Here is a 27,907-nt window from a genome sequence, read left to right as displayed (position 1 = left end):
CCCGGACCAGTGCTTGAGTGTTTTTCTCCTTACCCTCAGCCTGCTGCTGGTTGTGCAGCCTGCGGATGGCTTCTCCTCTCATCACAGACAGAGTACAGGTCAGACTCCTCAGCAACTCCTCCTCCTGCACCCCAAACTGACCCTGAGAAGGCAAACACACACAAATATTAATCACACAAAAACATAGGTCTAAATAGAAAGTGCACAAAGCAGACAAGTTATATTTTACACAAAAAAAAGAAAAAAAAAGAAAAAAAAAAAAAAAAAATCACTGCTAGGTTCATAAATAAACACTTAAACATTTAGACCACTGATATAAAGTGATACACTAGTATAGTGAGTGACACACCTTTCAACCAAAAGCAACCTCCATGCTAGCCCCAAGGCCCCTTTAACCCAGAAGTGGCCCTACTGAACATGCAAAGCTAAGGTCATGGCAATGCTAGGCATGCAAAATTCCTGCCAGATATCAAACAAAGGCCATCCTCAGACAATGATACTTTCAATTAATCAATTTCAAAAAGGGGAAACAGACCAAGTGCTGTAGATTTCACAATGTAGTACTACTTTATTACTAATTAGCCCTCAAAATGTATAGTTCAATCAAAATATACATTCTGCTCATGTCTGTATACCCAGTAGTATTCAGCGGACCAGTCAGCAACCCAACATTTTGGGTTTGTCTATATTAGCAACAGTTTAGCTGGTGATTCTCTGATCCACCTCTACGCAGACGACACCATTCTGTATACTTCTGGCCCTTCTTTGGACACTGTGTTAAACCTCCAAACAAGCTTGAATGCCATACAACCCTACTTCCATGGCCTCCAACTGCTCTTAAACGCTAGTAAAACTAAATGCATGCTCTTCAACCGATTGCTGCCCACACCCTCCTAACTAACATCACTACTCTGGACGGTTCTGACCTAGAATATGCGGACAACTACAAATACCTAGGTGTCTGGTTAGACTGTAAACTCTCCTTCCAGACTCACATTAAGCATCTCAAATCCAAAATTAAATCTAGAATTGGCTTCCTATATCGCAACAAAGACTACTTCACTCATGCTGCCAAACAAACCCTATTAAAACTGACTATCCTACCGATCCTTGACTTCGGTGATGTCATTTACAAAATAGCCCCCCCCTCCCCCCCAGTGGCCTGTTATTGTCCCCAGAACAAGGTGCACCTGTGATACTGCTGTTTAATCAACTTACAGCCCCCAGCACTCTACTCAGCAAACTGGATGTAGTCTATCACAGTGCCATCCGTTTTGTCACCAAAGCCCCATAATACTACCCACCACTGCAACCTGTATGCTCTCGTCCAGGTCATCTATAAATAAGTCTTTGCTAGGGAAAGCCTAGCACGCGCTCCAGCAGGTAATTTGTTTTTAAATGTATTTAACTAGGCAAGTCAGTTAAGAACAAATTCTTATTTTCAATGACGGCAAAGGAACACTGGGTTAACTACCTTGTTCAGGGGCAGAACAACAGATTATTTTTTTTTTACCTTGTCAGCTCGGGGATTTGATCTTGCAACCTTTCGGTTACTAGTCCAAAGATCTAACTACTAGGCTACCTGCCGCCCCAATTACTCTGTTGCCAATGACTGGAACGAATTGCAAAAATCACTGAAGCTGGAGTCTTATATCTCCCTCTCAAACTTTAAGCATCAGCTGTCAGAGAAGCTTACCAATCACTGTACCTGTACACAGCCAATCTGTAAATAGCACACCCAACTACCTCATCCCCATATTATTACATACTGGGGTGCAAAGAGCAAGAGGGTATCTCTAATTGCACATCATCATCATCTGCACATCTATCACTCCATTATTAATGAACTATTTATTGCCTACCTCCCTACATTTGCACACACTGCACATAGATTTAATATTTGTATTTTCTATTATGTTATTGACTGTACGTTTGTTTGTGCCACTCTGTTGTTTTTGTTGCACTGCTTTGCTTTATCTTGGCCAGGTCGCAGTTGTAAATGAGAACCTGTCTCAACTGGCCTACCTGGTTAAATAAAGGTGAAATAAATACAAATAAATCACCCCTGCTGTTAGAGCTAGAATCACCTCTATAACCAGGATCTGTGAAGTTGTTTTGCTCATATTAAAACTGGACAAAGGGCAGCTGATCCTACGTCAGTTGGAAGTACACCTAGCATTGTGAGCAATACCTCTCCATTCAACTCCAAATATAGCCCCTCGTGACCTTTTACAAGCACTGTGTCTTATCTGAGCTGGCCAGATGTCGGCTCAGCCCACCACCGCCAGCCTGCCTGCCTGGGAGGCTGCTTCTGGGGGAGTTACTGTGGAGGAGGGGGCAATCATTCACCTGTTTAAATAGAAGGCACACGTGTGTATGCACACACACATGCCACTATCACCTGTGGATCGGTGCATACAAGCATGTGGATCTATGCATACACAAACTAACGGACACAGTAGAACGTTTAAATATAATGCACATACACACGCAAACTAGTTGAACAGCACACCAAGAAACACACACCCCTTTCGCTAAAGTGTCTACACTGTGTCTCCAGGAGCAAGCAGCTGCCCATGTTAGAGCGGTCCATGGTCATTATAGCCTAGTGGTTGGAGCGTTGGACTAGTAACCGGTAGGTTGCAAGTTCAAACCCCCGAGCTGACAAGGTACAAATCTGTCGTTCTGCCCTGAACAGGCAGTTAACCCACTGTTCCTAGGCCGCCATTGAAAATAAGAATTTGTTCTTAACTGACTTGCCTAGTTAAATGAAGGTCAAATAAATAAAACAATTATGTGAGGACTGTAGCAATTGGCTCAACAATCCCCTTGTTTATTTTACTATGAATGCTCAGGATTGACAACACTAGTTTTTTCCCCTAACCGTAGTCCTTGGACACCTCTCTTCTGCTGTTTAAACCACTATAATGGATCAGTGAAGCAGCCTAAGCTGAGAGCTCCTGTACATAAGTATGTAAATATACAACTTCCTGACTGTTGCCAAGTTAAACGTATCTCACTGGTGGTATTGACTAATGGAGTTGCTGGGCTAGTGGTAAATCAGTTTGTTTGTTTGGATTGGCTAGCTAGCTGGCTGGCTACGCAATCATTTTAAATGATGAAACACAGCACCGGCTTTTTGTGCCACCTGCCCCGGTTTCTAGAAGGCTTTGGCCTGCAGTGTGAGGAGATGAGAGGCTCGCCTAGTCTTCTGCCGCTTTAACAATTGCCTAAGCTTCACCCAGCTGGTTGCTACAATTTCGTTAGTTAACGAACCAACCTACCTACGGAGGAGGAACAGGAGACAAGGTGCCCGATGAAGAGCTCCGGACCGGACTGATCTCCCTCCATCCCGCTACCATTGCAGCTCCCGCCACTCAAGCTAGGCCTACTGCCCTTCTGAACTGTCTCAACCTTTCATCTGAAGTTGTGGAAGACCATCGTCCATCGTCCAATAACTACCAGAATGCTATAAGTTTATTTTGTAAGGGACTTTGAGATGCTCATTGTAATGAAAGGCACTATATAAAAAAAAATATATATATATATAGACCCTATGAAACATGGGACCAACACTGTACATGTTGTGTTTATATATACAGTGCCTTGCGAAAGTATTCGGCCCCCTTGAACTTTGCGACCTTTTGCCACATTTCAGGCTTCAAACATAAAGATATAAAACTGTATTTTTTTGTGAAGAATCAACAACAAGTGGGACACAATCATGAAGTGGAACGACATTTATTGGATATTTCAAACTTTTTTAACAAATCAAAAACTGAAAAATTGGGCGTGCAAAATTATTCAGCCCCTTTACTTTCAGTGCAGCAAACTCTCTCCAGAAGTTCAGTGAGGATCTCTGAATGATCCAATGTTGACCTAAATGACTAATGATGATAAATACAATCCACCTGTGTGTAATCAAGTCTCCGTATAAATGCACCTGCACTGTGATAGTCTCAGAGGTCCGTTAAAAGCGCAGAGAGCATCATGAAGAACAAGGAACACACCAGGCAGGTCCGAGATACTGTTGTGAAGAAGTTTAAAGCCGGATTTGGATACAAACATTTTCCCAAGCTTTAAACATCCCAAGGAGCACTGTGCAAGCGATAATATTGAAATGGAAGGAGTATCAGACCACTGCAAATCTACCAAGACCTGGCCGTCCCTCTAAACTTTCAGCTCATACAAGGAGAAGACTGATCAGAGATGCAGCCAAGAGGCCCATGATCACTCTGGATGAACTGCAGAGATCTACAGCTGAGGTGGGAGACTCTGTCCATAGGACAACAATCAGTCGTATATTGCACAAATCTGGCCTTTATGGAAGAGTGGCAAGAAGAAAGCCATTTCTTAAAGATATCCATAAAAAGTGTCGTTTAAAGTTTGCCACAAGCCACCTGGGAGACACACCAAACATGTGTCATGTGGAAGAAGGTGCTCTGGTCAGATGAAACCAAAATTTAACTTTTTGGAAACAATGCAAAACGTTATGTTTAGCGTAAAAGCAACACAGCTCATCACCCTGAACACACCATCCCCACTGTCAAACATGGTGGTGGCAGCATCATGGTTTGGGCCTGCTTTTCTTCAGCAGGGACAGGGAAGATGGTTAAAATTGATGGGAAGATGGATGGAGCCAAATACAGGACCATTCAGGAAGAAAACCTGATGGAGTCTGCAAAAGACCTGAGACTGGGACGGAGATTTGTCTTCCAACAAGACAATGATCCAAAACATAAAGCAAAATCTACAATGGAATGGTTCAAAAATAAACATATCCAGGTGTTAGAATGGCCAAGTCAAAGTCCAGACCTGAATCCAATCGAGAATCTGTGGAAAGAACTGAAAACTGCTGTTCACAAATGCTCTCCATCCAACCTCACTGAGCTCGAGCTGTTTTGCAAGGAGGAATGGGAAAAAATGTCAGTCTCTCGATGTGCAAAACTGATAGAGACATACCCCAAGCGACTTACAGCTGTAATCACAGCAAAAGGTGGCGCTACAAAGTATTAACTTAGGGGGCTGAATAATTTTGCACGGCCAATTTTTCAGTTTTTGATTTGTTAAAAAAGTTTGACATATCCAATAAATGTCGTTCCACTTCATGATTGTGTCCCACTTGTTGTTGATTCTTCACAAAAAAATACAGTTTTATATCTTTATGTTTGAAGCCTGAAATGTGGCAAAAGGTCGCAAAGTTCAAGGGGGCCGAATACTTTCGCAAGGCACTGTATATATAAACACAACATGTACAGTGTTGGTCCCATGTTTCATGAGCTGAAATAAAAGATCCCAGAAATGTTCCATATGCACAAAAATATTATTTTTCTCAAATTGACCACAGATTTGTTTACATCCTTTAGTGAGCATTTCTCCTTTGCCAAGATAATCCATCCACCTGACAGGTGTGTCATATCAATAAGTTGATTAAACAGCATGATCACAGGTGCACCTTGTGCTGGGGACAATAACAGGCCACTCTAAAATGTGCAGTTTTATCCCACAACACAGATGCCTCAAGTTGAGGGAGCATGCAATTGGCATGCTGACTGCAGGAATGTCCACCAGAGCTGTTGCTAGAGAATTGAATGTTAATTTATCTACCATAAGCTGCCTCCAACGTTGTTTTTGAGAATTTGGCAGTACGTCCAAACGGCCTCACAACAGCAGACCACGTGTAACCACGCCAGCCCAGGACCTCCACATACAGCTTCGTCTGAGGGGGTGCGTCGAAGTATTTCTGTCTGTAATAAAAAACTAATTCTGATTGTCTGGGCCTGGCTCCCAAGTGGCCCATCCATGGCCGCACCCTTGCCCAGTCATGTGAAATCCATAGATTAGGGTCTAATTTCTTTCTTTCAATTGACTGATTTCCTTATATGAATTGTAACTTATTAAAATCTACTATTATTAGTCCAACACATGGACTCTTCTACTGTTGGAACTGTTCTTGAAGTCTCTCTTTTGTTATGTCAATGTCAGGGAAACTATTAGAGGAAAACAAGCTAAATGGAAATTGCCTATTTGGAAAACACCCACAGGTCAATAAGGAAATTGTAAATGTTAACAGACTTGCTTCTGTAATTACTGTACTTCAGATAAAGGGAACCGTTAACAAACAAGGACAAAGGTGAATCAATTGACAAAAAGGACAAAGGTGAATTTATGGATTATTCATCAATCCATAAACATAAAAAAAGAGATCATCCTCAAGTTGGTAATAATTGAGACAGTATCTAAACCATGGCTCTCCAACCCTGTTCGTGGAGAGCTACCGTCCTGTAGGTTATCTAGCTCAACTGATTCTAGTAATTAGCTGGTTGGTAAGCTGAATCAGGTTATAGTAACTGGAACGAAAACCTACAGGAGGGTAGCTCTCCAGGAAAGTTGGAAAGCCCTGATCCAAATCATTTTCTTGTTAAGTAAAATAAGACGGGATGAAAGAAAAGGAGAGGAGGCTGTAGAGTAGACTCACGGCTGTGGCTTTGAGCCAGCCCATGGACTTGTTGGTGACCCTGAGAGCGTCGGTCTCTGTGGGCTCAAACATGATGTTTCCCAGAGAAAGGATCCCTGCTAGAATAGTCATCATGTCTACCTTCTCCTGATGACACAACATATACATACATATCAGTCCATTTTGTCAGTCAATCAATCATCAAATCAATTGGTCAATTATCTTTTGGTTAATCAGCTTATTCATCGACCCATTCGTTTATCAGTCAATCAACCAATTAGACGAACATTAAAGTACATTCAGATGTTCATGGAGAACATGTGAAATCCCAGCCCATGGCAATACGGACAATATGAGTTTGCTTTTATGACCGATATACTGTAAGAGGATGAGAAAGATCGTTTTCCAATGAGAGGTCTTACCTGTTCCTCAAATCCCACCATGTCCATGGCGTTACACACCTCACTGTACTTCTCCCCCCATTTCCTTACTATGTCCTCCGAGCCGTACCGCCCATTCAGATACCTGACAAGACACATAGCCACAGAAACACATTTATACAGATCTGATGGGTGAGCACAGATAACTACACACATAGGCTTCATATGAAGGAATGAGGGTAAATACATTATGCATCTCTGATAGACAAACACTTTGAGGCTTCTACATTGGTGCACTGTATTGTAAAGGCTGTACAACATAGTAGGGCACCCACTATTGTAGGGCACAACAACTACATTGTATGGTAGGCCTCTACAAACACCACATTGTTTGAATACCTAGCATTTCACTCCAGGCCTGTTCAACTGTCAAGAAGAAGAAGTGAAATACAAGTAGCATATACATACTGTAGAACACTGAGGACTATGTGGTCGCTACTTGTATAAGCCATGAGAACCAAAAAAGACAGGAATATTAGACCTAGATAGCAGAGTTTCAAAACAAACAACTTGGTTTATGCCAGGAAAAAATATGAATTACTTAGACACACTTAGGTACAGCTTGAAACTGTGATAAGAAAGTGACAAGAAGAAAATATGATATATTGTATCATTTTATATGAGTTATTATAGGAAGATAGTCAGCTTAATCATCTTGGGCTCCCGAGTGGCACAGCGGTCTAAGGCACTGCATCTCAGTGCTAGAGGCGTCACTACAGACCCTGGTTCGATTCCACAGTCGCGATTGGCCCAGCCTTGTCTGGGTTAGTGTTTGGCCGGGCTAGGATATCATTGTAAATAAGAATTTGTTCTTAATTGACTTGTCAGTATCTGTCAGTATCTCACCCTGCAGAGAACATTACAGTAAGATGACATCATGGCTATTAGTGATTATAGAGTGTGTGAACTATGACACCTTGATGACAGTGTGGTATTTTTGAACTGATTCCCAGACCACACTCACTGCATCCTGTTGAGGAAACATTGCATAGTGATTACATCACAGTTGGACCCACCTGTACTGCGTGGGGTCCAGGAGTCCATACATGTCTTTGTCTTCCGGGGAGATGCCCGCCAGCATGCAGTAGAAGATATGGAAGTTCCTCTCGCCCTCATCCTGGTGGACCACACGAGACTTCTCCAGGAGGTACTCGTTGATCTTAGCTCCTTTGACTGTTAGATCACAGCACCATACACATACAGGTTCAGTGTTACAACACATTATACGCTAAAATAGGTCGTCCTGGATCTGAATGTTTTTGTCGTATCAATGTAATCATCACGTAATTCACAGGACATACTTTCTCTCGCAAGTGTATAAATAAACTCATTTTAACGTAAGCACACGCCAATAGATGATTCAAAAACTTCACACACACACACACACACACACACACCTGAGGAGTTGTGGAAGCGCAGCTGAATGTACTTCCCGAAGCGACTGCTGTTGTCATTCATCACAGTCTGGGCATTGCCAAAGGCCTCCAGCAGAGGATTCACCTAGAAATACCATACAGTACAAGATTAGTACAGCTCCAGAACTTACATGATAGTGATCCTAAATGGGGCCAGGAGTTTGCCGTGACCAAGCCCCAATCATAAAGACATAAATAGATTCTTGACATCCATTTGCAACCTTCCATGAGGCATCAACAGTACTAGAGTAATTAAAGGCTGTGTTAATATGAAACCCCAATACCAGAGCAGCAACATCAAGAGTTCTCCACTTTGCATGGAGGAAATGAATACCCAAGACAAAGGTCATTGGATTAATTAGAAAATTAATTGTATCTGACACCTCAGGAGAATAGAGGAAGTGGAAGTTGAAAGTAGAAGACAATACATGCTCTTATTCAGGGACAAACAGCAGGCTCATTGTAGCTGTAAAAATAAATGGACATCTTTTACTTGATATTACAAGTCATGTCAGTGTGTTGAAATCTAACAGGCCATTGGAATTGATGTGGTGGTGAGGACTTAACCAGTGTGCAAAAGTTAACAGTAAACATACAGAAGAATGCAGTAAGAGCACTAGACTTGTTTTTTTCGACAATGTTGTTAAACAAATTGTAATGCAACCAATGTCCTAGTTGGCTGTCCCCACACTGAGAGGATTGCATTCTGAGATAGGAGTTGTTTTTTCAAACCAGTGGCAAATCAATGACACAGGACATCCTGTCAACATACAGTATGTCACCCTTATAACTTCACATCTAAATGCTCACTTCCTCCATCCCTTCAATTACACGGCCAACTGTTGAGAACAGTCAGAGGGTAGAACCTCTACCATATTTTGGATCAGTCAAGTGAGGTTGTAAATACTATTTACTTGTTCCAGGGAGCACCTTTATAAAACAATTGTTTGGTGTGAACAGTGAGTTATGAAAAAAATAGTTTGTAGAAATTGCATTATGAGTATTTATTTGGACTCGGAGAACCTAAGTTAGTCTCAAACTCATCAGAAGAACGCAAGAGAACAGCAGGAGGAAATGGAAGATGTAAAAGTCTGGAAAATATGTTGTTTTAACTGCTGGAAGTCTCTGTGCTCCCTCTACGGCGCTTCCAATTCTCCCTGCTCCGCTCAGCAGACACACACAATTGTGGGGCATAGAGAAAGTAGTGACTTTGAACATGTGGCCATCTCTGGCAAAGCATATTTCCATTCTTACTGTATGTTGTCTAGTTTTGGTCTGTTAAACTACATTTCCCACTCTTCCAAAAAGGTGTAGAATACTAGAGAGAACATGCATCTGTAACACTTCCGTGTAAGAGAATAAGTAGTGAATGTACATGGACCTAGTACTACAGAATACTGACTTAAGAAATACTGTACAAGATCATCTACTCTAATCACATCAATACTGTATGTACCCTTGAATAACGTTAGTGTAATATAAACGTTTTGTCAAACACAGGCTTTTGCTGAACCCTAGCTCATAGCCAAGGAGCCAGCCAATCACTCCCACCAAGTCCCAGAGATACAATTCCCTAGAAAGGCCGGCAGAATTTCCCACACTTCAAGAATTTTCCTCAAGACCATCGGTCTCATCTCGTCTCCCACAGATAGCTTCTCGAGCGTGAGAGAGGAGAACCCAAAGAAAGACATCGGTCATGTCTGTTTGTTTACCATTATACTCATCACAGTCGGGACGCCAAGAGGATGTAACAGGTATGATATTTAATTTGCGTTTCCAAAATGGTGGGAAGGAAGTTTCTCTTGGGTTGTGGCAGAAAACCAGAAACATGACCAATTAGTGAAAAAAATATCAGAATTGGGCAGCCTTAGGGCCAACTGAACTTGCCGAGTCTTGCCTGCGGCAAACAATAGGCAACCGGAGACTAGTTCCTACGAGAGGTGTGCAATGAACTGAGGTCTATGCTAATTGGTTAATTTCCCAAGTGTGGGTCTCTGCATAGTGCATGGTGTGCTCTGTTTGTTGGAACAGAAGTGTGAACACTGGGGCATCAGGTAATCTAACCTGTTCAAGATTATTATACCCTCTAGAACACACACATCTTTATCACTGCTACATCTTCTGACTAAACAGCGGGCAGGACTATGATAATACAACAAATAAAAGGCCTTTTTTTTCATGCAAACATTACATGTCATGGTTTCTCTCCCATAAAAGCCATGTCAACCTGAAGGTGGGACCGTAAAAGAACAAAGTAGGACAATAAATGGCCCGTTTTCCACTGAATGACTGCCAAAAATGGCTGACTCACAGACGTTGGAATGAGTGTTCAGAGCAGGTCACGAGTCCCCGGCCAACCCTATATTTATCTGCACACAGAGATGAGCATCAAGGTGGTGATGTCATCAAGGTGTGATCACACATCCTTCATGTGCCAGTGCTACGGTTGCTGTATACAAGTTGACAAACTGGATCAGTGTTTGGGGCAACCTCATCCAACGCCCATTCAGCTATGCTCGAGGCAAAAAGAAGAATGTTCCATTCCATGTTCATTTAAATTGAGGTATGAGAGCAAGCCTGAGGTGTGGTAGAAGGGTTGTGTCGAAATAAGTCTACTCTGTTAGCTGCAGTATCGCTCTCCCATATCTGCAGCACCCAACCCAATTGTTATTACTCTTATTTGTCTGATATACACTGAGCATACAAAACATTAACATGACAAATCAAATCGTATTAGTCACCTGCACCGAATACAGCAGGTGTAGACCTTAGTGAAATGCTTACTTACGAGCCCCTAACCAATAATGCAGTTAAAAAAAAAATATGGATAATTAATAAAAGTAACAAGTAATTAAAGAGCAGCAGTAAAAAAACAATAGCGAGACTATATACACAGGGGGGTACTGGTAGAGTCAATGTGCGGGGGTTAGTTGAGGTAATATATACAAGTGGGTAGAGTTAAAGTAACCACGCATAGATGAGAACAGAGCATAGCAGCGGCGTAATGGAGGGGGGGGGGGGGGGGGGGGGGGGGGCATTTGATTAGGTGTTCAGCAGTCTTATCGCTTGGGGGCAGAAGTTGTTTAGAAGCCGCTTGGTCCTACACTAGGCGCTGTGGTATCGCTTGCCGTGTGGTAGCAGAGAGAACAGTCTATCAACTAGGGTGGCTGGAGTCTTTGACAATTTTTAGGGCGATCCTCTGACACCGCCTGGTATAGAGGTCCTGGATGGCTGGTAGCTTGGCCCCAGTGATGTACTGGGCCGTTCGCACTATCCTCTGTAGTGCCTTGCAGTCGGAGGCCGAGCACTTGCCATACCAGGCAATGATGCAACTGGTCAGGCTGCTCTCGATGGTGCAGCTGTAGAACCTTTTGAGAATCTGAGGACCCATGCCAAATATTTTCAGTCTCCTGAGGGGGAATAGGTTTTGTCGTGCCCTCTTCACGACTGTCTTGGTATGCTTGGACCATGTTAGTTTGCTGGTGATGTGGACACCAAGGAACTTGAAGCTCTCAACCTGCTCCACTTTAGCCCCGTCGATGAGAATGGGGGCATGCTCTGTCCTCTTTTTCCTGTAGTCCACGATCATCTCCTTAGTCTTGATCACGTTGAGGGAGAGGTTGTCCTGGCACCACACGGCCAGGTCTCTGACCTCTTCCCTATAGGCTGTCTCATCATTGTCGGTGATCAGGCCTACCACTGTTGTGTCATCGGCAAACTTAATGATGGTGTTGGAGTCGTGCAGTTATGAGTGAACAGGGAGTACAGGAGGGGACTGAGCACGCACCCTTGAGGGGCCCCTGTGTTGTGGATCAGCATGGCGGATGTGTTGCTACCTACCCTTACTACCTGGGGGCGGCCCATCAGGAAGTCCATGATCCAGTTGCAGAGGGAGGTGTTTAGTCACAGGATCCTTAGCTTATTGATGAGCTTTGAGGGCACTATGGTGTTGAACGCTGAGCTGTAGTCAATGAATAGCATTCTCACATAGGAGTTCCTTTTGTCCAGGTGGGAAAGGGATGTGTGGAGTGCAATAGAGATCGCATCATCTGTGCATCGGTTGGGTCGGTATGCAAATTGGAGTGGGTCTAGGGTTTCTGGGATAATGGTGTTAATGTGAGCCATGACCAGCTTTTCAAAGCACTTCATGGCTACAGACGTGAGTGCTACGGGACGGTAGTCATTTAGGCAGGTTATCTTAGTGTTCTTGGGCACAGGCATAGAATGATCAGGTGAATCCAGGTAAAAGCTATGATCCCTTATTGAAGTCACTTGCTAAATCCACTTTAAATCTGTGTAGATGAAGGGAAGGAGACAGGTTAAAAAGCCTTGAGACATGGATTGTGTAAGTGTGCCATTCAGAGGATGAATTGGCAAGACAAAATATTTAAGTGCCATTGAACAGGGTATGATAGTAGGTGCCAGGCGCAACGGTTTGTGTCAAGAACTGCAACGCTGCTGGGTTTTTCACACTAAATATAGTTTCCCGTGTGTATCAAGTAGGGTCCACCACCCAAAGGACATCCAGCCAACTTGACACAACTGTGGGAAGCATTGAAGACAACAGCATCCCTGGCTCAATATTAGGAAGTTGTTCCTAATGTTTGCTATACTCAGTGTAAGTGAGCATTATTATAGATGTAATAGAGCTCTAGCTTACTGGCAATATATGTTGCTCCGTGTTAGCATTAGATAAGAGAATTACAAATGTCTTTCTTGACATATATTGGGGTAGTATTGAGGTCTTACCTGTAATATCTGTTGCTCCAGCTGAGAGTTGGCTCTGCACAGCTCCATGATCTGTCTGAGCAGCAGCTTGGTGCTCTCCGTCTTTCCTGCTCCACTCTCCCCACTACGGTTACGGTAAAAGACTCCATTAGAAATAACTGGCAGTGTATCATTTGAGTTACGTAGTACGTCTGTAGTATGACATTGAATATAGATAGACATGATCAATTTCTCAAATATAAAGGGGGAAAAAAAGCAGTGTATTGCCATCATACACAGACTACGAAGATACAGAGCGCACCACTAATATTGGCATGCTTGGTAAATATGAGCAAAACGGGCAGTGATTTTTTTATATTATTGTTTAACATAATTAACATCTCTGAGCCTTCTCGTATAATGAGTAATGAGGTTGGAGAACACATGGCTAGGAATCTGATACCATTCCTCTATACAGAATCTCTCCAGAGCCTTCAAATTCTGAGATTTCCCGCTTGTGGACCCTCCTCTTCAGCTCATCCCACAGGTTTTCTATGGGGTTTAGGTCAGGGGACTGAGATGGCATGGCAAAACCTTGGTTCTGTGGTCAGTGAACAATGTGTGTTGATTTGAGGTGTGCTTTGGATCATTGTCCTGCTGGAAGATCCAACCACGGCCCAGTTTAAACTTCCTAGCAGAGGCAGTCAGGTTTTGATTTAATATCTGCTGGTACTTGATAGAGTCCATGATACCATGTATCCTAACAAGTTGTCTAGGTCCTTTGGAAGAAATACAGGCCTACAACAAAGATCCACCACCATACTTCACAGTGAGGATGTGGTCATTTTCTGCATGGATATGTCTCTGTCTATGCCAAACCCACCTCTGGTGTTTGTTTCCAAAAAGCTCTATTTTGTCCTCATCTGACCATAGAATCCGGTCCCATTGAAAGTTCCAGTAACATTTGGCAAACTGTAAACACTTGAGTTTGTTGTTTGATGACAGCATAGGCTTTTTTTATTGCAACCCTCCCAAACAACTTGCGGTTATGTAGACGTCGTCTAATCGTAGTTTTGGAGACTTTCTGACCCCAACACCCAACTAACGTCTGCAATTCTCCAGCTGTGATCCTTGGAGATTTTTTGGCCACTCTAACCATCGTCTTCACTGTGCGTGGGGTCAATATAGACACACGTCCTCTTCCTGGCCGATTGTTAACATCTCCAGTTGCTTTAAAAACTTCTTAATTATTGCCCCAATATTGGAAATGGGCATTTTCAACCGTTGAGACATTTTCTTATAGCCATTTCCTGATTTGTGCAGCTCAACAACCTTTTGTCGCACATCATTCTCGGGTCTTTCCCATAGTGATGGATGACTATCGGAACTTGGCCTGTCGCACCTCATATTTATACCCCAGTGAAACAGGAAGTCATGGCTTACCACTTAAGTGTTCCTAATCACTCAGGTGAGCTTAAAATATGAATGGGAATATACTTCAGTTAGATTTTACTCATAAGAATTTGTGGCACACAAAAACGTTTCACATTTATTTTAATCATTACACTTCAATTAAAAGGTTAGATTTTTGTGAATATTTTGAATGAAAAGACCAAGAGGACAAACAGCAAAGACATTTTCTTCACAGCCCGTTTTGCTCATATTTACCAAGTGTGCCAATATTAGTGGATGGCACTATATACCTTTTGAACACTGTGACTAAGATTAAATTTGGCAAAGATAACACAATATCACTACAATATCAGCTCAGAACGTCATCCTACCTTTTCGGGTTTCTAGTGACCAAGAATTAGAAAGACATTTGGCAGCCAAATTGCAGGAGCTTGATATGTCTCTACCAAATTGATAAGCTGTACACATGAGTAGTACTTGAAAACCAGTGCAGGGTTTTGCATGAGCAATAGGACTTGCAAATGTGCATGTGCTGCTGATAGTGCCTTCACTGTATGTAGTCTACACTCTGTTGATGCCACCATGCTGCTTCCTGCCAAGGGGAGAAAGCCAAGCATGGCCTAGGGATTTGTGATAAGCTCTGATTGCAAATGGCATTTTACTAATAGATGTTTAGATAGACCTTTTTTCATTTCAATGCTGGGCATGTTTCCATGACATCATCACTGGTTGTTTTTCCAGTATAGCCTCAGTCTTGACTTTCTGCATGATGTTTGCTTCAGAACTCTCTACATTTCCCAACTGCAAGCCCAAGAACTACATTCATAGTTCAAAATCCTGGGAGAACTGATAATGCCTGGCTGTTGAATGAATTACTTCCTTATCCCATTTAGAGTCTAGACTCCATTGCAACTCTTTAGCATGTTTATTGGCCTCCAATGAAGCGAGATCAACACCCATGTTATAAAATAGATATATTACCTATGAGACATACATTCCCTTTGTCGGACCCTTTCTCATTGTTAAAAATAGAGGTGTTATTTACATGCTAATGTGTGGTTATACCTACAGTGCCTTGCGAAAGTATCGGCCCCCTTGCGACCTTTTGCCACATTTCAGGCTTCAAACATAAAGATATAAAACTGTATTTTTTGTGAAGAATCAACAACAAGTGGGACACAATCATGAAGTGGAACGACATTTATTGGATATTTCAAACTTTTTTAACAAATCAAAAACTGAAAAATTGGGCGTGCAAAATTATTCAGCCCCTTTACTTTCAGTGCAGCAAACTCTCTCCAGAAGTTCAGTGAGGATCCAATGTTGACCTAAATGACTAATGATGATAAATACAATCCAAATACAATCCACCTGTGTGTATTGTGGAATGCTTGACACCTTGCAGCGTCCTTGTGGAATGCTTGACACCTTGCAGCGTCCTTGTGGAATGCTTGACACCTTGCAGCGTCCTTGTGGAATGCTTGACACCTTGCAGCGTCCTTGTGGAATGCTTGACACCTTGCAGCGTCCTTGTGGAATGCTTGACACCTTGCAGCGTCCTTGTGGAATGCTTGACACCTTGCAGCGTCCTTGTGGAATGCTTGACACCTTGCAGCGTCCTTGTGGAATGCTTGACACCTTGCAGCGTCCTTGTGGAATGCTTGACACCTTGCAGCGTCCTTGTGGAATGCTTGACACCTTGCAGAGTCCTTGCCCCGACAAATTGAGGCTGTACTGACGGCAAAAGAGGGTGCAACTCAATATTAGAAAGGTGTTCCTAATGTTCTGTCCACTCAGTGTATATCCTGTAAACGTCTGCAGTACCAGTTCTGCAATTTCAATAACATTTTATCTTAGAGAAAAGGGATAAGACGTGGCTTTTGACAAACATTAATGAAACATTAACATGAAGGTTGCATACGTTTCACTTTCATGGAAATGACTAAGTGAAATTGCAGTATTAAAATCCCTACACCTACATTTAAAAAACAGGGAGACGCTGTAGCCTGCAGCAGTGGCGAGCAAACATCCGCAAATTACAGTACAAAATATCCTCCACTAGAATGATTGAAGGGCTACATTACAGTTAAACTCCTAAACACATTGAGGAGAACCTCCCTCATGTTAACCAAGTTTACTGTAGGTTTATGCCAGGGCAGACCCAGTGTAAATTAATTCCTTAGGGAGCAATCCATATAAGTGTAGTGGAAACCTCTGTAGCTTGATACCGAAGGCTGCAGTGATCTGAACATGCTCCATTGCTATAGTGTTATTGTAATTATGGATCCCAAATCTGCTCAAAAATATTTTCCAGGAGATTGTTTTGTGACAACTACAGGAATCTAGGATACCACATAGGACCTCTGAGGAGAAGGAGTTATGAGGAGCTCAAGGAGAGAGAAAAAAAGAAAAGGAGAGTGATATGAAAGATGGCGCCAGAAAGGATGGCTGACGTTTGATTGGCTCGGAACCAACTGTGCTATTTTGTTTGTTTTTTCGAATTGTTTGTAACTTATTTTGTACATAATGTTGCTGCTACCATCTCTTATGACCGAAGAGAGGTTCTGGACATCAGAACAGCAATTAATCACCTCGAATTGGACGAATAACTTTTCTTTAATGAGTCGGACGGGAAGGATATACTCCAAACATCCGAACAGGCCCTCATCCCCGTCATTCGCTGGAGAAAGAAACTGAGATTTCACAGAAGGAGATAGGGGTGAGGATCAGGCGACGAGTGGCTAATCTGCCTTTGCCATCCGTACTATTAGCTAACTAATACTATATTAGCTAATAAATGGGACAAACTGAAAGCACGTATAACCTACCAACGAGACATTACAAACTGTAATTTCTTATGTTTCACCAAGTTGTGGCTGAACGATGGCTATTAATATCATACAGCTGGCAGGTTATACACTCTACTGGCAGGATAGAACTGCAGCCTCTGGTAAGTCCCAGGGCGGGAACTATGTATATTTGTAAACAACGGCTGGTGCACGATATCTAAGGAAGTCTCAAGGTTTTGCTCGCCTGAGGTAGAGCATAAGCTGTAGACCACACTATCTACCTAGAGAGATTTCATCTGTATTTTTGGTAGCTGTCTACATACCATTATTTTTGGTAGCTGTCTACATACCAACACAGAGCGATGCTGGCACTAAAACCGCACTCAATGAGCTGTAAAACGCCATAAGCAAACAAGAAAATGCTCAACCAGAGGCCGCGCTCCTAATGGCCGGGGACTTTAATGCAGGGAAACTTAAATCAGTTTTACCTCCTTTCTATCAGCATGTTAAATGTGCAACCAGAGGAGAGGAGAAAAAAAAAAAAAAAAAAACTCTAGACCACCTTTACTCCACACACAGAGATGTGCACAAAGGTCTCCCTTGCCCTCCATTTGGCAAATCTGACCCATATTTTATCCTCCTGATTCCTGCTTACAAGCAAAAATTAAAGCAGGAAGCACCATTGACTCGGTCTATAAAAAAACGTGGTCAGATGAAGCAGATGCTAAACTACAGGACTGTTTTGCTAGCAGTGACAGGAATATGTTCCGGGATTCTTCCGATGGGATTGAAGAGCACACCACATCAGTCACTGGCTTCATCAATAAGTGCATCAATGACGTCGTCCCCAAAGTGACTGTACGTACATATCCCAACCAGAAGCAATGGATTACATGCAACATTCGCACTGAGCTAACGGGTAGAGCTTCCGCTTCCAAGGAGCGGGACTCTAACCCGGAAGCTTATAAGAAACCCCACTATGCCCTCCGACGAACCATCAAACAGGCAAAGCGTCAATACAGGACTAAGATCGAATCGCACTACACAGGCTCCAACGCTCGTCAGATGTGGCAGGGCTTGCAAACTATTAGACAACAAAGGGATGCACAGCCGGGAGCTGCCCAGTGATATGAGCCTTCCAGATGAGCTAAATAACTTCTATGCTCGCTTCGAGGTAAGTAACACGAAAACACGCATGAGAATATATGCTGTTCCGGACGACTGTGTGTTCACACTCTCCGCAGCCGATGTGAGTAAGACCTTTAAACAGGTCAACATTCACAAGGCTGCAGGGCCAGACGGATTACCAGGACGTGTCCTCCGAGCATGCGCTGGCCAACTGGCAAGTGTCTGCACTGTCATTTTCAACCTCTCCCTTTCGGAGTCTGTAATACCAACATGTTTCAAGCAGACCACCATAGTCCCTGTGCCCAAGAACACTAACGTAACATGCCTAAATAACTACCAACCCGTAGCACTCACATCTGTAGCCATGAAATGCTTTGAAAGGCTGGTCATGGCTCACATCAACAGCATTATCCCAGAAACCCTAAACCCACTCCAATTTGCATACTGCCCCAACAAATCCACAAATGTCGCAATCTCTATTGTACGCCACACTGCACTTTCACACCTGGACAAAAGGAACACCTATGTGAGAATGCTATTCATTGACTACAGCTCAGCGTTCAACACCATAGTGCCCTCAAAGCTCATCAATAAGCTAAGGATCCTGTGACTAAACACCTCCCTCTGCAACTGGATCATGGACTTCCTGATGGGCCGCCCCCAGGTAGTAAGGGTAGGTAGCAACACATCCGCAACGCTGATCCTCAACACGGTTGCCCCTCAGGGGTGTGTGCTCAGTCCCCTCCTGTGCTCCCTGTTCACTCATGAGTGCACGACCAGGCACAACTCCAACACCATCATTAAGTTTGCTGATGGCACAATAGTGGTAGGCCTGATCATCGACAACGATGAGATAGGGTGGAGGAGAGACCAATACTATTTATTTTAAATCACTCTTTAAACATCTGTATATAAAAAAACACCCCAAAATTACATCTATTATTTGGAATTGAAAATGCACTGAGGGCATTTTGAAATGTATTTTCTGACAGTAATACCTGACCGTCTGGTGCAAGGACAACAACCTTTCCCTCAAAGTGATCATGACAAAAGGACATGATTGTGAAAAGGAGGACCGAGCATGCCCCCATTCTCATCGACAGGCTATAGTGGAGCAGGTTGAGGACCTCAAGTTCCTTGGCATCCACATTGCCAACAAACTAACATGGTCCAAGCACACCCAAGAAAGTCGTGGAGCAGGCACGACAAAACCTATTCCCCCTCAGGAGACTGAAAAGATTTGGCATGGGTCCTCAGATCCTCAAAAGGTTCTACAGCTGCACCATCGAGAGGACTGGTTGCATCACTGTCTGGTATGGCAACTTCTCGGCCTCCGAACACTAGGCACTACAGAGGATAGTGCCTATGGCCGAGTATATCACTGGTGCCAAGCTTCCTGCCATCCAGGACCTCTATACCAGGCAGTGTCAGAAGAAGGCCCTAAAATTGTCAAAGACTCCAGCCACCCTAGTCATAGACTGTTCTCTCAGCTACCGCATGGCAAGCGGTACCGTAGCACCAAGTCTAGGTCCAAGAGCCTTCTAAACAGCGTCTACCCCCAAGCCATAAGACTCCTGAACAGCTAATCAAATAGCTAAAACCGACTATTTGCATTGCCCTCACTCCCTCTTTTACACCACTGCTAATCTCTATAATCTATGCATAGTCACTTTAATAACTCTACCTACAGTTAAAGTCAGAAGTTCACATAAACTAGTTTTAATGACTCCAACCTAAGTGTTTCAACCACTCCACAAATGTCTTGTTAACAAACTATAGTTTTGGCAAGTCGGTTAGGACATCTACTTTGTGCATAACACAAGTAATTTTTCCAACAATTGTTTACAGACTGATTATTTCACTGTATCACAATTCCAGTGGGTCAGAAGTTTAAACACTAAATTGACTGTGCCTTTAAAAAGCTTGGAAAATTCCAGAAAATTACGTCATGGCTTTAGAAGCTTCTGATAGGCTGATTGACATCATTTGAGTCAACTGGAGGTGTACCTGTGGATGTATTTCAAGGCCTATCTTCAAACTCAGTGCCTCTCTGGTTCATCCTTGGGAGCAATTTCCAAATGCCTGAACGTACCACGTTAATATGTACAAACAATAGTACGCAAGTATAAACACCATGGGACCACCCAGCCGTCATATCGCTCAGGAAGGAGATGCCTCCTGTCTCCTAGAGATGAACGTACTTTGCTGCAAAAAATGCAAATCAATCACAGAACAACCGCATAGGACCTTGTGAAGATGCTGGAGGAAACAGGTACAAAATTATCTATATTCACTGTAAAACAAGTCCTATAAATCCACATAACCTGAAAGGCCGCTCAGCAAGGAAGAAGCCACTGCTCCAAAACCGCCATAAAAAAGGCAGACAATGGTTTGCAACTGCACATGGGGACAAAGGTCATACTTTTTGGAGAAATATCCTCTGGTCTGATGAAACAAAAATAGAACTGTTTGGCCATAATGACCATTTATGTTTGGAGGACAAAGGGGGAGGCTTGCAAGCCGAAGAACACCATCCCAACCGTGAAGCACGGGGGTGGCAGCATCATGTTGTGGGGATGCTTTGCTGCAGGAGGGACTGGTGCACGTCACAAAATAGATGGAATCATGAGGCAGAAAAATGATGTGGATATATTGAAGCAACATCTCAAGACATCAGTCAGGAAGTTAAAGCTTGGTTGCAAATGGGTCTTTCAAATGGACAATGACCCCAAGCATACTTCATAAAGTTGTGGCAAAATGGCTTAAGGACAACAAAGTCAAGGTATTGGAGTGGTCATTACAAAGCCCTGACCTCAATTCTATAGAAAATATGTGGGCAGAACTGAAAAAGCAAGAATGCCTACAAACCTGACTCAGTTACACCATCTCTGTCAGGAGGAAATGTGCCAAAATTCACACAACTTTTTGTGGGAAGTTTGTGTAAGGCTACCCGAAACGTTTTACCCAAGCTTAAAATTGTTTTAGGCAATGCTACCCAATTGAGTGTATGTAAACTGCTAACCCACTGGGAATGTGATGAAGGAAATAAAAGCTGAAATAAATCACTCTCTACTATTACTCTGACATTTCACATTCTTAAAATAAAGTGATGATCCTAACTGACCTAAGACAGGGAATTTTTACTAGGATTAAATGTCAGGAATTGTGAAAAACTGAGTTTAAATGTAAATGTGTAAATAAACTTCTGCATATGTGCATATTACCTCAATTACCTTGACACCGGTGCTCCCGCACATCGACATCGACCGATACCCCCTGTATATAGTCCCGGTATTGTTTTTTTTACTGCTGCTCTTTAATGATTTGTTATTCTCATATCACTTTTTTTCTTGTATTTTCTTCTTGTATTTTCTTAAAAACTGCATTGTTGGTTAAGGGCTTGTAAGTAAGTATTTCACTTCAAGGTCTACACCTGTTGTATTCGGCGCATTTGCCAAATAAAATGTAATTTGAACATAACAGAAACACAATATAGATACAAAAGTATGTGGACACCCATTCAAATTTGTGGATTCAGCCATTTCAGCCACACCCGTTGCTGGTAGGTGTATAAAATCGAGAAACGCAGCCATGCAGTCTCCATAGAGAAACAGTGGCAGTAGAATGGTCTTACTAGGGTTGAATATTTTCACAAATGTTCCATCCAAAGAATAAATACATTTTCTCCCAGGTAACCCTGTATTTCCCGCCAAAACCGGATGTTTCATTCAAAAGCATTATAAACCATATAAATAGGGATTTGATTAGAGCTTTGATCGAAAATTCAAGCCTGATGCCACATGAGCCATATATTATATACGTTATGAGTCCTACATTAAAATAAATTTATGGAGCCCAAGCCCAAAAAAGGCCAAATGATTGTGCCTTTATCCAATACATATATGATATAGGCTACTGCACATTACACATGACAGAAAAACATTAAAGCCCATAGATGTAGCTAGCTACAGTATATGTTCTCTTGGGTAAATAAATTCAATAAAAGTGAATTACGCACATCGTTCAAACCATGATAAAGCAGAAGAGAACATGTGATTCTGGTGCAGCACATGCGGCCTTCAAAGTTACAAGTACAGGCTAGCGATTTTGAAAATATAATAGGGCCTATTTGTATAATTAGTATGCTGACGCATATATACACCTTTCATAATATTTCCCCTAATGTTATTAGCCTACCTCTCTCTCCATTGTTGCTTCATGCCTTCAACAGTTAAATGAAATAAGTTCTGTTGTCTTCACTAATAGATGCAGAAGGCTTTGACTTCTCTTCACGAAGATTGAATGGTTATGGGTTTGAATAAAATACCTTAAGCCTACCGTCATTGCGCGTTCACTCTTTCATACTACCTGTGAGTTCTATTGGCTGCTGTATTTAACATTTAGCAAACAAGAGCTTGCCTCCCTCTTCGAATAGTCTATTGGTATAAGAAATTATTAAAAAAAACATTATGTCCAGCAAGTGAATGTAGTCTAGCTTTTCCTGCATGGGACTCCAAGAGCCGAGGAGCATTTAAGGAGAGCGGCCAGTGTAGCCCAGGTGCGTGCCTACTGCGTAAAAGACAGAGGCTAAAATTAGAAGATTATTATGCATAACCCATCATTAATTAGCTAAATATAAGCTAAATACTGCATTGAATGTATTACCTGAAAAGAGGTAGGCTAGAACATTTATATATAGGGCTATACATCAATCTGGAACCATTTTAGATGCAATTTGATGGAGAGAAAGAGAGACAGCGAGAGAGTGCTACGATATTCAAGTGACAGGCTCTTTTAATGTATTTATTTAGAGTTATTTGGGGAGATTTTCAAAGCAGAGGAACAGACCAAGCCCTTTTCCAAAATGATTGAGGAGGTGGTCTCCTCATACAAGGCAAAGCACCTACAGGTCAGGTCGTCAAAGCTAAGAAGCACTTTTAATTGGAATGTTTTTCTCCCCTTGATTACCTACAGTAGAGACAGAAACCAGGCCTAGTGCTGACATTTTTCGTAATGGAAAGTTTAGTTGTCTACAGGCAAAATAAAAAGTTCATTGTTTAAAGGATGATGTTTTGATTTTTTTCTTAAATATAAAGACACCCGAAACTGTACCGTTACCGTGGCCCACAAACCGTGATACATACCGAATCGTGGGCCCACTGTACCATTGCATCCCTATTGTGATGTGGAAATCTCTAGGAGCAACAACTATTCAGCCGCGAAGTGGTAGGCCACACAAGCTCACAGAACGGGACTGCCGAGTGCCGAAGTGTACAGCTCGTAAAAATCTTCTGTCGCGACACTCACTACAGAGTTCCAAAATGCCTCTGGAAGTAACATCAGCACAATAACTGTTTGTCGGGATCTTCATGAAATGGGTTTCCATGGCCAAGCAGCCGCACAAAAGCCTAAGATCACCAAGCGGCAGCTGGAGTTGTGTAAAGCTCCCCACCATTGGACTCTGGAGCAGTTTGAAGCCCATTCTCTGGAGGGATGAATCACGCTTCACCATCTGGTACTCCGACAGACCAATCTGGGTTTGGCGGATGCCAGGAGAACGATACCTGCCCAAATGCATAGTGCCAACTGGAAAGTTTGGTGGAGGAGGAATACTGGTCTGGGGCTGTTTTTCATGGTTCAGGACAGGCCCCTTAGTTCCAGTGAAGGGAAATATTAATGCTACAGCATACAATAATGTAACAATCTGTCGTTCTGCCCCTGATGTGTATGTAAATTAAGGCCGCACCTCTCTGATTCAGAAGGGTTGGTTAAATGCGGAAGATATTTGAATGCATTCAGTTGCACAACTGACTAGGTATCCTTCCCAGAAGAGTCCATATTAATGCCCATGATTTTGGAATGAGATGTTCGACGAGCAAGAGTCAACATACACTACATGGCCAGAAGTATGTTTTTCTTCCCTCTGCAATTAAAGGGTTCCATGTTTCACGCTAAATGAAGGTCACCAGAGGCAGACAAGGACATCTGTGTTCTCATCAGGAGGCTACACAAGACCCATTTACTGCTACAGTGTAGAGCAGCAAGGTCATGTTGACATGACTCAAGCCTGGGCCTGCTGGTCTGCAGGCACAACAAACACAGGCTAAGCAGCTGCTGTACTGGGAGTGGCATGTCAATGTGAGAGAAAAAATAACCACTGACCTGAGCAAAGCAGACACACCTGCCACTGGTGTCTGTTGCCATTTGTTAGGGTGGTGTTCAGGAAACCTTATATATCGTTTAGACACAATCGTGCCAACCCAAACTAAACTGTGTCGGCATGGATATTTTTGGTTCACATTATCCTTTATAACATGTTTCCAGCAACTATTATAGTGGATGTGTGACAGGCTGGTGCAGTACAGCTTGGCTCAGTAAAGTACTACTGTAGACTGTTAATGGACCCACCTGATCACAATGCATTGGTTTCGGGGTCCTGTGGCCAACCGTCCCAGCATGGACTGGTAGGCCCTGTCTGCCACAGCAAATATGTGAGGAGGTAGCTTGGTCTTCTCATGGTACTTATAGCTCTCTGATACCTGAACAGATAGAAGGAGGAACATCTCTAAAGCCACTGTCTACAAACAGTTTAGTCGATTTTTCTAAAGATTACTGGTCAGTTATGTTGGTTAAATCCACAAGACAAGCTTAAGTGTAAAAGCCTTTGAAAAGACTTGGTGGAACTTCTGTGTTTTCCAGGTCATAGGGAGTCATTGGACAGCTAGGGCAGCTTTTAGGACTAAATCTGCCAGCACAGCTGAATGCTAATTTGTCTTGTAGGAGTACTTACCTCTTTCTCATACAGAGGAAGGTATTTAAATGGATTTATGGCCACCAAGATGTCCCCAATGTAGGTCTGGTAGAGATAGGCAGTGGAAGAAAGAGAGCGAGAAAGAGTTTACCATCAATGACAAGGTTTTCAAGTGTTTCCCTTTCAAACTGAAGTCAGCTCAGGTTGTTAGCCTCCACTGTTAACGAAACCTCCCTTACACATTAGCAGAGTAAACCTGTTTTCCTTACTTGAAAATGGAAACCTCTTAAAAGAAATCAGGCCATTTATATCCTAATCATTTATATCCTAATCTATTTTATGTTTCACAGAGTCGTGGCTGAACTACGACATTAAGAACATACAGCTGGCGGGTCAATAATGTGTACTGTACATTCAAAGACAAACACCACTCGTGTCACAGCACAAAGTTCTTTGTTCTGTCAGCCAACAATGACATGAAATAAAATGGCATGTTGATATACGACTGCGTCAGTGGAGGCTGCTGAGGGGAGGACGGCTCATAATAATGTCTGGAATGGTGTGTTTGAAACCATTCCATTTACTTAATTCCCGGCCATTATTATGAGGCAGCCTCCCTTCAGCAGCCTCCACTAGACTGCCTATTTGTGTTAGTCATCGATCCCAACCCTTCAACACTGTTGAGTTTACTGCCGTGTCAAGTAATAAAATACATTGAAACAGATTTAGATAATCTAGCTGTTCTGTCAGTATGTTAAGGGTTGAGGTATTTGATTGGTTGGGATTTGTTGCAGATTAAAATACATCAAATGACAGGGATTTTTACAGAGTGCAGAGTCCTGTGTACACATGGGTGACGTGGTAGAACATGGGGGGGGGGGGGGGGGGGGATCGTGTCCAGGGATTGTACTGTAGTGTCAAAGTGATATAACCTGAAGCAAAGTAATGGTCTCATCACAATAACATAACAGCATCAGTGTTAACATTTAATCATTGGTCAGATACAAAATATCCTCGTAATGGGGGAACAAATTGTATATTTTTCACAGCAGTCACATGCACATAAATCTGAACTTGTAAAGTTACTTACATAGATGCGATCTTGTCTGAACCGTTGACTCAGGGATTCCAACAAACTTTGTTCATCCAAATCTGACAAAGCTGCCAAATCCTCGTGGAGGAGCACCTCCATTTCTTTCAAAATCGTATCTATTCAATAAAACGTGGGTGCAATATTATATGTACTGGACAATACTGAAGCTTGATAAAAAATAACAATTGACTTCCTTGTTTTTCTGGCGTTTAAATCCAACCTATACTAAAAACGACAAGGTTGTGCCGTAATTAAAATAAAATAAATGTAAACACTGTGACAGCAGCGCACACAGCGTATGTGAGCTGAGTTTACTCTATTCCCAGGGGAGTAGTGAATTTAAAAGGCGTGCAAAGCAAGGGTTCTCTCTCCCCTCCCCTTTCTTAGAGAGGAGAAGTTAACTCTTGCCTCTCCACACCCATGCTCGGCATGCGTCAGTCATCAGAATTAAATGTGACTTCTTTCTTTTTTAGAGGTTAGAGATTTACTCAAATGCAGTCATGTAGTTTATATGCGATACCATACTGCAAGGCAGTAGAGATAACATGTTAGAATATCTGGATATCTTTCATGATGATATTCATGTATGACCAACGCTGCTTACACCATTACATAACAAACAACATTATATAAAATCTCTATTCTCTCATATGACTAAAATGCCTGTCACCTCCATTTTGTAACTACTAATTACCATCCTGTGCACGTTACTAAGGGCAAAGCAGTGAAATTATCGACTGACGCAGAATGAACCATGTACGGTTGAAGTCAGAAGTTTACATGCACCTTAGCCAAATACATTTAAACTCTGTTTTTCACAATTCCTGACATTTAATCCTAGTAAAAATTCCCTGTCTTAGGTCAGTTAGGATCAACACTTTATTTTAAGAATGTGAAACATCAGAATAATAGGAGAGAATTTAACCTTTTACTTCTTTCATCACATTCCCAAATGGGTCAGAAGTTTACATACACTCAATTAGTATTTGGTAGCATTGCCTGTAAATTGTTTAACTTGGGTCAAACATTTCAGGTACCCTTCCACAAGCTTCCCACAATAAGTTGGGTGAATTTTGACCCATTCCTCCTGACAGAGCTGGTGTAACAGAGTCAGGTTTGTAGGCCTCCTTGCTCACACACGCTTTTTCAGGTCTGCCCACAAATGTTCTATAGGATTGAGGTCAGGGCTTTGTGATGGCCACTCCAGAACCTTGACTGTGTTGTCCTTAAGCCATTTTGCAACAACTTTGGAAGTATGCTTGGGGTCATTGTCCATTTGGAAGACCCATTTGCGACCAAGATTTAACTTCCTGACTGATGTCTTGAGATGTTGCTTCAATATATCCACATAATTTTCCTGCCTCATGATGCCATCTATTTTGTGAAGTGCACCAGTCCCTCTTGCAGCAAAGCACCCCACAACATGATGCTGCCACCCCCGTGCTTCACAGTTGGGATGGTGATCTTCGGCTTGCAAGCCTCCCCCTTTTTCCTCCTAACATAATGATGGTCATTATAGCCAAACAGTTCAATTTTTGTTTCATCAAATTTCTCCAAAAAGTACGATCTTTGTCCCCATGTGCAGTTGCAAACCATAGTCTTGTTTTTTTATGGCGGTTTTGGAGCAGTGGCTTCTTCCTTGCTGAGCAGCCTTTCAGGTTATGTCGATATAGGACTCATTTTACTGTGGATATAGATACTTTTGTACCTGTTT

General features: G+C 42.5%; 1 protein-coding gene across 2 annotated transcripts in view; it reads right to left on the bottom strand.

Moving 5' to 3' along the window:
* LOC110523632 (unconventional myosin-IXb) overlaps positions 1 to 26,545 on the bottom strand; it is a 54,004-nt gene extending 27,459 nt beyond the window's left edge. Inside the window, exons 1-9 of one of the 2 annotated variants that reach the window (XM_036977300.1) lie at positions 26,191 to 26,545; positions 25,140 to 25,205; positions 24,758 to 24,888; positions 13,062 to 13,164; positions 8,295 to 8,397; positions 7,914 to 8,070; positions 6,880 to 6,982; positions 6,479 to 6,604; positions 34 to 142 (exon numbers count right to left, since the gene is read on the bottom strand). In XM_036977300.1, the coding sequence (XP_036833195.1) occupies positions 34 to 142; positions 6,479 to 6,604; positions 6,880 to 6,982; positions 7,914 to 8,070; positions 8,295 to 8,397; positions 13,062 to 13,164; positions 24,758 to 24,888; positions 25,140 to 25,205; positions 26,191 to 26,292 (1,000 nt within the window). In that variant the 5' untranslated portion in view covers positions 26,293 to 26,545. The remainder of the gene's footprint in view (positions 1 to 33; positions 143 to 6,478; positions 6,605 to 6,879; positions 6,983 to 7,913; positions 8,071 to 8,294; positions 8,398 to 13,061; positions 13,165 to 24,757; positions 24,889 to 25,139; positions 25,206 to 26,190) is intronic. The other variant, XM_021602499.2, reaches the window with a different exon arrangement.
* Positions 26,546 to 27,907: the final 1,362 nt, after the last annotated feature.

The sequence above is a fragment of the Oncorhynchus mykiss genome, chromosome 5, assembly GCF_013265735.2.
Source record: "Oncorhynchus mykiss isolate Arlee chromosome 5, USDA_OmykA_1.1, whole genome shotgun sequence".
In the NCBI taxonomy this organism is placed as follows: Eukaryota; Metazoa; Chordata; class Actinopteri; order Salmoniformes; family Salmonidae; genus Oncorhynchus; species Oncorhynchus mykiss.
The sequence above is the reverse complement of the archived record's forward strand: the minus strand, read 5'-3'. Positions and strand labels throughout refer to the sequence as shown.